Raw genomic sequence first — 11,142 nt, 5'->3', positions numbered from 1 at the left:
AGGCGCCCCCCCCCCCCCCCCCAATTAATAACCACAGCTATTCTTGTTATGCTATTTGAACTTTTAAAAAAAAATGTCTGTGTTATATAGCCTAATACATAAACCATAAATATAGCCATAAACATTTTCACTTCACATGTGTAAATATTGATCATTTACACAGTGACAAGAAACTTACAGGAGCATGCTATTTGAACTTTTAAAAAAAAATGTCTGTGTTATATAGCCTAATACATAAACCATAAATATAGCCATAAACATTTTCACTTCACATGTGTAAATATTGATCATTTACACAGTGACAAGAAACTTACAGGAGCAGAAGATACCCAAAAGTAGCCTTTTGTTTCAGTTGAGGTATCGTAAAATACATTTAGTCTAATCTGGGTTTGTTCTATGTGGACACAGTCTCACTGACTGAGAAATAGCTCCAAATGATTGAGTTAGAAAAGAGCTGTCCGCACGAATCGAACCGAATCGCAAACGATTCAGACCGTTTTGCAAACCCAATTCACTGAAAAGAACCGACTCGGGCACCCCAGCTGCCCTGAACGACCCACACCAATGTAATCCTGTTTTCATTTCTAACCCGGATTGGGGCGCAGTGCAAAATTTGCACTCCACGAGCGCCTTTTGAAACCCGACACAATGCTAATTAATTAAAAGAAGAAAAAGTAAATGAAACAAAAAGTTTCACTCTGCCCTTACGTAGGCTAGGCTATAGCCTATAAAACACTCAAGACCTAATTCCAGTTTTAAAAAATCCCAACATTTTGTAAAAATAATAATACTAATAAATTAAGAGCAAGAAAGAAAACAAAGAAAGCAGTTCATTTACCTTTCAGACGTGATGGTGTACATTTTTGCGCCGTTGTCCGTGACCAAATGGAACTTCTCCGGATTATTTTTGACCATGGTTTTACTTAAATTGATTTAACTCTTTATCAGCAGTTTAAAATATGGGTTATACCTATTGAAAATGCTAAAAATAACGATAATAATAAATAGCTTAATAAATACGGGCATTAAATTCGTCGTGTGCTAGCAGCATCCCCATGAGGTAAAGTGCTGATATTTGAGGCTCAGTGCAAAAAGCGCTGTTATTTGAAGCCTTGTGACTGCGGACCGTGTGCAAACAGTTTCTGATCAAACTATGATGTGTTTTTCTTCTACAAATCACGATAATTGTATCTTTTAGAATCACTCCAGCTGGGGACATAATAAAGGACAGTAACTCGACCATTTACAAGAATGAAGTGACGCTGCGTAATGAACTTTCTGAAATAGGCGATTTTTTCCAAGCTGCTGTGGTAAACGTTGAAATTGCAATTTGTAACTTCAAGATGTGAATATATATATATCAAAAGAGTACATGTATCACACATCACTATTGTAACCCGTCTTGTTATAATAAACAGGGAGGTATAAGTCTTAATATTTGGTGCTCAGTGGGAAAAAAAGCGGATTTATCTGAAGCCTTGTGACTGCGAACCGTGTGCAAACGATCAGGCTGCTTGCAACTCCAGACTGCGATGATTGCCAGTGAAAGAAAACAGACCTTTTGCGTTTTCTGGTTTGACAATCAGTTAGCACATCCTTGAAACTTACTAACACATTCAGTAAGTTGAGTTTCATATCGGTGCATCCCTAGTTTTTTTCTTTCATCTAAGCGCCCATTCAGTCTATTGTCCTAATGTCTTGCTTACATGCTCCATTAATGTTTTATGTTTTGTTCATTTTAAATATGGGGTAGGCTAAATAAGGGTTAAATATATCAATAAAAAAATGAAACATTTAAAAGTAGCATTTTAATTTGAGTGTATTCAACCCTTCTCTGTAATCCCTTTTCACCGAAATAGCACTAATTCTGGTGCCGGTGTGTCACCGCTGCTGCCTCAGTGACTGACAAAACACAGATCTCCGTCACTCCGTCAAAAACCAACTCCATTTGATCTTGATTTTCATCAAATGTTAAGTGTCTGATAAAGCCACAATACCAACTCTGATGACGCAGTGTTTAATTGTATTTCTATCCTTTTTCCTATATTTCAGTGCTTAGTGGTGTGCCATTGGATTTTTTATTTATCAAAACTGTGCCCCCCCCCCCCCCCCCCCCCCCCCCCCCCCCACCCACCCCCCCCCTTCACCCCCACCCCCCCCCCCCCCCCCCCCCCCCCCCCCCCCCCCCCCCCCCCCCCCCCCCCCCCCCCCCCCCCCCCCCCCCCCAATTAATAACCACAGCTATTCTTGTTATGCTATTTGAACTTTTAAAAAAAATGTCTGTGTTATATAGCCTAATACATAAACCATGAATATAGCCATAAACATTTTCACTTCACATGTGTAAATATTGATCATTTACACAGTGACAAGAAACTTACAGGAGCAGAAGATACCCAAAAGTAGCCTTTTGTTTCAGTTGAGGTATCGTAAAATACATTTAGTCTAATCTGGGTTTGTTCTATGTGGACACAGTCTCACTGACTGAGAAATAGCTCCAAATGATTGAGTTAGAAAAGAGCTGTCCGCACGAATCGAACCGAATCGCAAACGATTCAGACCGTTTTGCAAACCCAATTCACTGAAAAGAACCGACTCGGGCACCCCAGCTGCCCTGAACGACCCACACCAATGTAATCCTGTTTTCATTTCTAACCCGGATTGGGGCGCAGTGCAAAATTTGCACTCCACGAGCGCCTTTTGAAACCCGACACAATGCTAATTAATTAAAAGAAGAAAAAGTAAATGAAACAAAAAGTTTCACTCTGCCCTTACGTAGGCTAGGCTATAGCCTATAAAACACTCAAGACCTAATTCCAGTTTTAAAAAATCCCAACATTTTGTAAAAATAATAATACTAATAAATTAAGAGCAAGAAAGAAAACAAAGAAAGCAGTTCATTTACCTTTCAGACGTGATGGTGTACATTTTTGCGCCGTTGTCCGTGACCAAATGGAACTTCTCCGGATTATTTTTGACCATGGTTTTACTTAAATTGATTTAACTCTTTATCAGCAGTTTAAAATATGGGTTATACCTATTGAAAATGCTAAAAATAACGATAATAATAAATAGCTTAATAAATACGGGCATTAAATTCGTCGTGTGCTAGCAGCATCCCCATGAGGTAAAGTGCTGATATTTGAGGCTCAGTGCAAAAAGCGCTGTTATTTGAAGCCTTGTGACTGCGGACCGTGTGCAAACAGTTTCTGATCAAACTATGATGTGTTTTTCTTCTACAAATCACGACAATTGTATCTTTTAGAATCACTCCAGCTGGGGACATAATAAAGGACAGTAACTCGACCATTTACAAGAATGAAGTGACGCTGCGTAATGAACTTTCTGAAATAGGCGATTTTTTCCAAGCTGCTGTGGTAAACGTTGAAATTGCAATTTGTAACTTCAAGATGTGAATATATATATATCAAAAGAGTACATGTATCACACATCACTATTGTAACCCGTCTTGTTATAATAAACAGGGAGGTATAAGTCTTAATATTTGGTGCTCAGTGGGAAAAAAGCGGATTTATCTGAAGCCTTGTGACTGCGAACCGTGTGCAAACGATCAGGCTGCTTGCAACTCCAGACTGTGATGATCGCCAGTGAAAGAAAACAGACCTTTTGCGTTTTCTGGTTTGACATTCAGTTAGCACATCCTTGAAACTTACTAACACATTCAGTAAGTTGATTAGGTTTTAATGGTTGACTAATTTAATCACTTCAATGGTACATTGTATTTTCCCAAACAAGTCACAAGAAGGCTATTGAAATTATTATAACAATTTGAAACCAATCGGGATAGGATACTAATAGATATTTCTTCAAATAATTCACATCATATGTCAAAAAAATATTTGTGAATACATAATTCTCAATAGGACATACCCTCCAAATAGTCCATGTAAAACACAAGGAATTCGTCTCTTAAGAAAATGTAGCAAGACATCATTCCAAATGCAGTTCCAATTATTCCAAATAGAACATCAGACATTTAACAAAACATAGTGAGAACATAGATTCAAATTTGTAAACAGTTTGGGCAAACATACATGCTATTTTCACTTTATTTACAATCATACAATATAAGTAAACAGACTTTTATTCTTTGCCTTCAGCTTTATTTGGCTCAGACCAACACATTACAAAGGCTGATGTTAAAATGTACACTTGCAACTAAATAAGTTAAAAGTTGTGGCTTCACAGACAATGAACGGCCCCTTCGGATCCTACAAAGGAAACGGTTGTAACTAGTAGTTTGATTCTTTTCATCACAGATGACCAATGAGAGAGAGACCTGTTACATCTCTAAACTTACAGGAGCAGAAGATACCCAAAAGTAGCCTTTTGTTTCAGTTGAGGTATCGTAAAATACATTTAGTCTAATCTGGGTTTGTTCTATGTGGACACAGTCTCACTGACTGAGAAATAGCTCCAAATGATTGAGTTAGAAAAGAGCTGTCCGCACGAATCGAACCGAATCGCAAACGATTCAGACCGTTTTGCAAACCCAATTCACTGAAAAGAACCGACTCGGGCACCCCAGCTGCCCTGAACGACCCACACCAATGTAATCCTGTTTTCATTTCTAACCCGGATTGGGGCGCAGTGCAAAATTTGCACTCCACGAGCGCTTTTTGAAACCCGACACAATGCTAATTAATTAAAAGAAGAAAAAGTAAATGAAACAAAAAGTTTCACTCTGCCCTTACGTAGGCTAGGCTATAGCCTATAAAACACTCAAGACCTAATTCCAGTTTTAAAAAATCCCAACATTTTGTAAAAATAATAATACTAATAAATTAAGAGCAAGAAAGAAAACAAAGAAAGCAGTTCATTTACCTTTCAGACGTGATGGTGTACATTTTTGCGCCGTTGTCCGTGACCAAATGGAACTTCTCCGGATTATTTTTGACCATGGTTTTACTTAAATTGATTTAACTCTTTATCAGCAGTTTAAAATATGGGTTATACCTATTGAAAATGCTAAAAATAACGATAATAATAAATAGCTTAATAAATACGGGCATTAAATTCGTCGTGTGCTAGCAGCATCCCCATGAGGTAAAGTGCTAATATTTGAGGCTCAGTGCAAAAAGCGCTGTTATTTGAAGCCTTGTGACTGCGGACCGTGTGCAAACAGTTTCTGATCAAACTATGATGTGTTTTTCTTCTACAAATCACGACAATTGTATCTTTTAGAATCACTCCAGCTGGGGACATAATAAAGGACAGTAACTCGACCATTTACAAGAATGAAGTGACGCTGCGTAATGAACTTTCTGAAATAGGCGATTTTTTTCCAAGCTGCTGTGGTAAACGTTGAAATTGCAATTTGTAACTTCAAGATGTGAATATATATATATCAAAAGAGTACATGTATCACACATCACTATTGTAACCCGTCTTGTTATAATAAACAGGGAGGTATAAGTCTTAATATTTGGTGCTCAGTGGGAAAAAAGCGGATTTATCTGAAGCCTTGTGACTGCGAACCGTGTGCAAACGATCAGGCTGCTTGCAACTCCAGACTGTGATGATCGCCAGTGAAAGAAAACAGACCTTTTGCGTTTTCTGGTTTGACATTCAGTTAGCACATCCTTGAAACTTACTAACACATTCAGTAAGTTGATTAGGTTTTAATGGTTGACTAATTTAATCACTTCAATGGTACATTGTATTTTCCCAAACAAGTCACAAGAAGGCTATTGAAATTATTATAACAATTCTATACTTGAACAATACTTCTTCATCACAAAGAGGGACGATGAATTCAATTGATAGAGCTCATCATTGAAACACTCAGGCAGCCATGGACTGCATATTGGACACATTCATTAGTACAGTGGCCAGGTGGTGTCAACTCTTAGAAAATGAAGCAAGAAAGACTGACAGCCAGAGGACCAGGAGAGTGGTGATGGGGCGAGAGTCCAGTTCAATCAGAGGGGCTGTAAAGATCACCAGAGGAGGGCAGGCGGGCATGGCCACCTGTAACATTAGGGAGCCGAGAGAGGTCTGGGAGACCACTGAGACGAGACCGCAGCTCCTTCCGTACCTGGGACACCCGGGCCAGTTTGCGCTTGTATTCCTAAAATAAAAACATGCAAACAAGCTAGTTAGTGCAAAAATATAGATCTGGCAGTATATTAGTAAAATATTTGAATTAATCGTAATGAAATTTTGAAGCAAAATAACTAAAATAATATTTAGTTTTTGTAAAATGTACTCTTATAATCAGTTTTATTTACAACCTTGATTTTTTTTTAGTGTATAGTTTCCATTGTTTTGTGTTGCTGCAGAGATCCTTAGTTTTATATATATATATATCTCTCGAAGATAAGGCTCTTTAAGACCTGCAACAAGTCTAACTCTTTTTGGAATTTATTAAATCTAATTAACTTCAATTTAGTTCAGATACACAAACTGTTATAACATCACTTTGTTTCAGTTCTCAGTATCTCACTCAAACATGTATCAACTGTTACCGTTTACAATGAGTACAGATAAATTAAAACAATATTGTCCGCTGTTATATGAAGCATTTTAAACATTTATATATGCAAAACAGCATAGTCAACATCCTTAAGCTTCTAGAATCAATACATTTTGCCTCTGTGATTGTGTCAAAGGCTTAAGTTCTTGACATTTGTTTCCTAACAACTGTTAACTATTAATATTTAATTGACATCAGTCACAAAGTTTAGGAATGCTACTCTGTTCCAACATGTAAAGTTTTAAAAGTTACTTTTTAAATCTCTTCAACCTGCCTACAAGTCTAATTAAGCACTAGACTGTTTACTTTTGTAAAGAATTAGAAAAGCATCTCACAACTAAAGTTTCAAATCATGATTTAAATTTAAACATTCATTTACGCCAGAATATTTTTTCAGATGCATATTCTGACTAATTTAACTACAAAAATTACAAGTTTGTACCTTTTTATATGGTTAATGTTTGTTCTACTACAATGTAAAGCTATACATGGCAAATGTTTTACACGGAAATTAAATATGGACTACACTGATGTAATAACAGGACAACTATTTTTTAATCCTTAAGAGTTTTCAATCAGACTTCAGGGATTCAAATGAAAACTTAAAATTGAAACCAATATTTAAATGCATGAACTATGCTTATAAATACTATGCTTTATAGATGATGAACTGTGTTTAAAAGATTTAATTGAAATAAACATTCTACACATTTGGCATTATAAACTAACAATGAACAATCTTTTACAAGCATTTGTTAATCATCATTTGTAAACATACTATTATTCATTAGTTATTAATACATTTTGAAGTAACAGTCTTAATATTAACCAAGAATAATAGATGTTGCAAAGGTGTTCATTGTTTAAATCATGTTAACTACAGTAGAACTAATTTTAAGGCATATAAGTTTTCAGTAAAGTGATAGAGAATACGTTTCAGCCAGTTTCTTAGGTTATTTCACTCAATAAGTATGTATTTGTGAAAGCCAGTGCATAAGCAAAAAAGATGCACACTCAAGAGATTGGTGTTTTTTTTCTTTTATTTTTATTTATTCTGTAAATGCGACATCAGATGGAACACAGGAACCTGCTCACGACCTGTTGGCAAAGGCTGGAAAATGAAGCAGTTAATGCGAATGTAACTTTTAACTTGGTGTTTGTTTACTTACCAGACCAGTAATGCATGTCTCATGCATAGGAATTAAAAAAAAAGAGATAGCTAGACTGCATTTGCTGAAATTATATTAAATACTTCACTGCCTTCTATGGGCAGAACAAACCCAAATATGGTGAAAATATGGTGCAACCATGTGCAGCTATAATCACATGAACCTAAGTATAAAAAAAGAAAGTAGAGGAGAAAGAAACTGACATGTAGAGACAGCAACTGAGGATAAAAACAAAAGGGAAGAAACTGTGAAGTCAGTAAGTTTACCCACTTCTAGTTTCTGCTCGTTCTGGGCCAGGCCGTCTCTCTGACTCTGCAAAAAGACAGCAAGAGTGCGTGTGAGTTGCCGTCGATCATCAATCTCTGCTGCCAGCCGCCCACTGTAGTCAGCTAGAAGCATGCAGGCCTCTTCCACCAACCGAGAAAGACGCCCCCCTGACTCTTTATCTGAAAAAAACACACATTCGGACAAACGTAGACAGTCAGAATGGTTAACTACATATGATCTGTTTTAGTGCTCTATTCCAATTGAGCAATTACAATCTGTGCTCTAGATGTGCCGACACCACAAATTATCAATAACAAATTAGATTATTTAATTCTGTTTCTGATGCATTTACTTACTACTGACAAGGAAGGTTCCATGGGTGTTCTCACCTGTAACTTTGTGCAATAGGGTGGTGTCCTGCACCTCTGGGGGTAGAGCAGAGATCCTCTGGCGGAGAGCTGCATCGCTGGAGGCTGCGTTCTCAAGCTCCTGTAGTGCTCGGATCAGATCAGCAGTCTAAGATATACAAAACAAGTCATGACATGGAAGACTAAACTGACTTGAGGTCAGTTTATAGGTAAATATGCATGATGTAAGGCCATTCTTTCATACCTGTGGAGGTTCAGCAGGGGAGCTTTGGGAGGCGAAGTCATCATCGTTCACCTTAATCTCCTCATAAGGCCTTTTCTTGGCCTTCTTTTTTACCTCTGTAAGAAGAACATGAGGAGACATTCTACATGCTATACTTCAACAAAGGCGTCCTCACTCTAAACAAAGACTTCACATGACACTTATCAAAACAAACTACTGAGTCTCTCTGAGCGACTATACTGTATTCGCAATAACCTTTGAAATCAGTGTGACCTTGTGGTGGTTTACTTACGTAGGACATCAGAGAGTTTGTCCAGTATGCCATTCTCATAGACAGCTCTTTCCTGCCAGATGGACAGAACTCTACCTAACTGTTTCTGACAGCTCTCGTCTCCTTCACTGGACAGGATAGATAAAAACACGGTAAATATAATTTTAGGACAGGAAGAATCATAGCAACACAACTACAAGTTGCCAATGTCTGGATTCAAGTTAAGACCCAATTATACTTGCCTAAATTTTTTTTTACATTTTAAGCATTTAACAAATAGAAACTCACTTGAAGGTTAAAATACTGTACTAGAGTGTTTTTTATATATATACACACACATGGTGAGAATTGTTGGTACCCTTGGTAAATATGTTCAAAGAAGGCTATGAAAATAAATCTGCATTGTTAATCCTTTTGAGCTTTTATTTAAAAAATTCACAAAAATCTAACCTTTCATTGGAGAATAAGAATTTAAAATGGGGGAAATATCATTATGAAATAAATGTTTTTCTCTAATACACATTGGACACAATTACTGGTACCCTTTTATTCAATACTTTTTGAAACCTCCATTTAGTAATGGCCAAAATAGTATAGGTGAGTTTTCTCCTATATTGCCTGATGAGGTTAGAGAGCACCTGACAAGAGATCAGAGACCATTCCTTCATCCAGAATCTCTCCAGACCCTTCAGATTCCCAGCTCCATGACGGTGCTTCTCCTTTTCAGTTCACCACACTCATTTTCTATAAAGTGCAGGTCAGTGAACTGGAATGGCCATAGCACAAGCTTGGTTTTGTGCCCAGTGATCCATTTTTGGATTATTGTCTAGTTGGAAGATCCAAACATGGCCCATTATAAGATTTCTAACATGATTGAGTCAGTCAATTTAGATTTTTTATCTGTTGGTATTTGATAGAATCAAAGATGCCATGTGTCTAAACAAGATGTCCAGGACCTCCAGCAGAAATATAGGTCCACAACATTATAAATACAGCAGTAAATTGGCTTCATCTTGAGGGTTTGCTGCTAAAAAGCCAATTTTTTAGTTACATCTGATCATAGAAGCCAGTCCCATTTGAAGTTCCAGTCGTGTCTGACAACTGAATATGCTGGAGATTATTTTTTGGTGAAAGCATTTTCGCTTCTTGATTTTTTTCTTGAAACCCTCCCAAATAACATGTGGTGCAGGTGCTGTTTGATTTTTTTTTTCTGACCCCGAAACCCAACCTTTTTCTGCAATTCTCCAGCTGTGATCCTTGGAGAGTCTTTAGCCACTCAAACTCTCCTCTTCACCATGCATTAGGACGATATAGACACACGTCCTCTTCCAGGCAGGTTCGTAACATTTTCTGTTGATTGGAACTTATTCATTATTGCCCTGATGTTGGAAATTTCACTGCTCTAGCTCTTTTCTTAAAGCCATTTTCTAATTTGTGAAGCTCAATTATCTTTTGCTGCACATCAGAAATATCTTCTTTGGTTTTTCTCATTGTGATGGGTGATTAATTTGGAATTTTGCCTTTGTTTTCTCTCCCATTTATATTTTTGTGAAACAGGAAGCCATGGCTGGATAATCTCATGTTCATAATCACCCTGGTATGCTCAAAATTGTGAATATAAATGGGAATACATTTCAGATATATTTTACTCATAAGAATTTCTAGGGGTACCAGTAATTGTGTACAATGTGTATTTGAGAAAAAAACATTTCGTAATGATATTTCCCCCTATTTTAAAATCTTATTCTCCAATGAAAGGTTAGATTTTTGTGATAAAAAAATAAAAATAAAAGATCAAAAGGATTAACAATTTGATCATATTTACCAAAGATACTAACAATTCTGACCACGTGTGTGAGTGTATATATATATATATATATATATATATATATCAGAATGAGCTGTATTGCCAGGTATGTTTTCACATACAAGGAATTTGTTTTCATGACAGAAGCTTCCGTATGCTCAAAATTGTGAATATAAATGGGAATACATTTCAGATATATTTTACTCATAAGAATTTCTAGGGGTACCAGTAATTGTGTACAATGTGTATTTGAGAAAAAAACATTTCGTAATGATATTTCCCCCTATTTTAAAATCTTATTCTCCAATGAAAGGTTAGATTTTTGTGATAAAAAAATAAAAATAAAAGATCAAAAGGATTAACAATTTGATCATATTTACCAAAGATACTAACAATTCTGACCACGTGTGTGTGTGTGTGTGTGTATATATATATATATATATATATATATATATATCAGAATGAGCTGTATTGCCAGGTATGTTTTCACATACAAGGAATTTGTTTTCATGACAGAAGCTTCCGCAGTGCAACAGAATGA

The 11,142-nt window shown here is 36.6% G+C and overlaps 1 protein-coding gene across 1 annotated transcript in view; it reads right to left on the bottom strand.

Moving 5' to 3' along the window:
* slc30a8 (solute carrier family 30 member 8) overlaps positions 1-11,142 on the bottom strand; it is a 36,456-nt gene that overhangs the window by 22,010 nt on the left and 3,304 nt on the right. Inside the window, 7 exon segments of the mRNA XM_016281404.1 lie at positions 4,978-5,075; positions 5,897-5,991; positions 6,059-6,091; positions 7,936-8,111; positions 8,322-8,448; positions 8,545-8,639; positions 8,816-8,987. Coding sequence (XP_016136890.1) covers positions 4,978-5,075; positions 5,897-5,991; positions 6,059-6,091; positions 7,936-8,111; positions 8,322-8,448; positions 8,545-8,639; positions 8,816-8,987 — 796 coding nt within the window.

Source organism: Sinocyclocheilus grahami, unplaced genomic scaffold, assembly GCF_001515645.1.
Source record: "Sinocyclocheilus grahami isolate Dianchi unplaced genomic scaffold, SAMN03320097.WGS_v1.1 scaffold149.1, whole genome shotgun sequence".
Lineage (NCBI taxonomy): Eukaryota > Metazoa > Chordata > Actinopteri > Cypriniformes > Cyprinidae > Sinocyclocheilus > Sinocyclocheilus grahami.
This window is presented reverse-complemented; position numbering and strand designations above follow the sequence as displayed.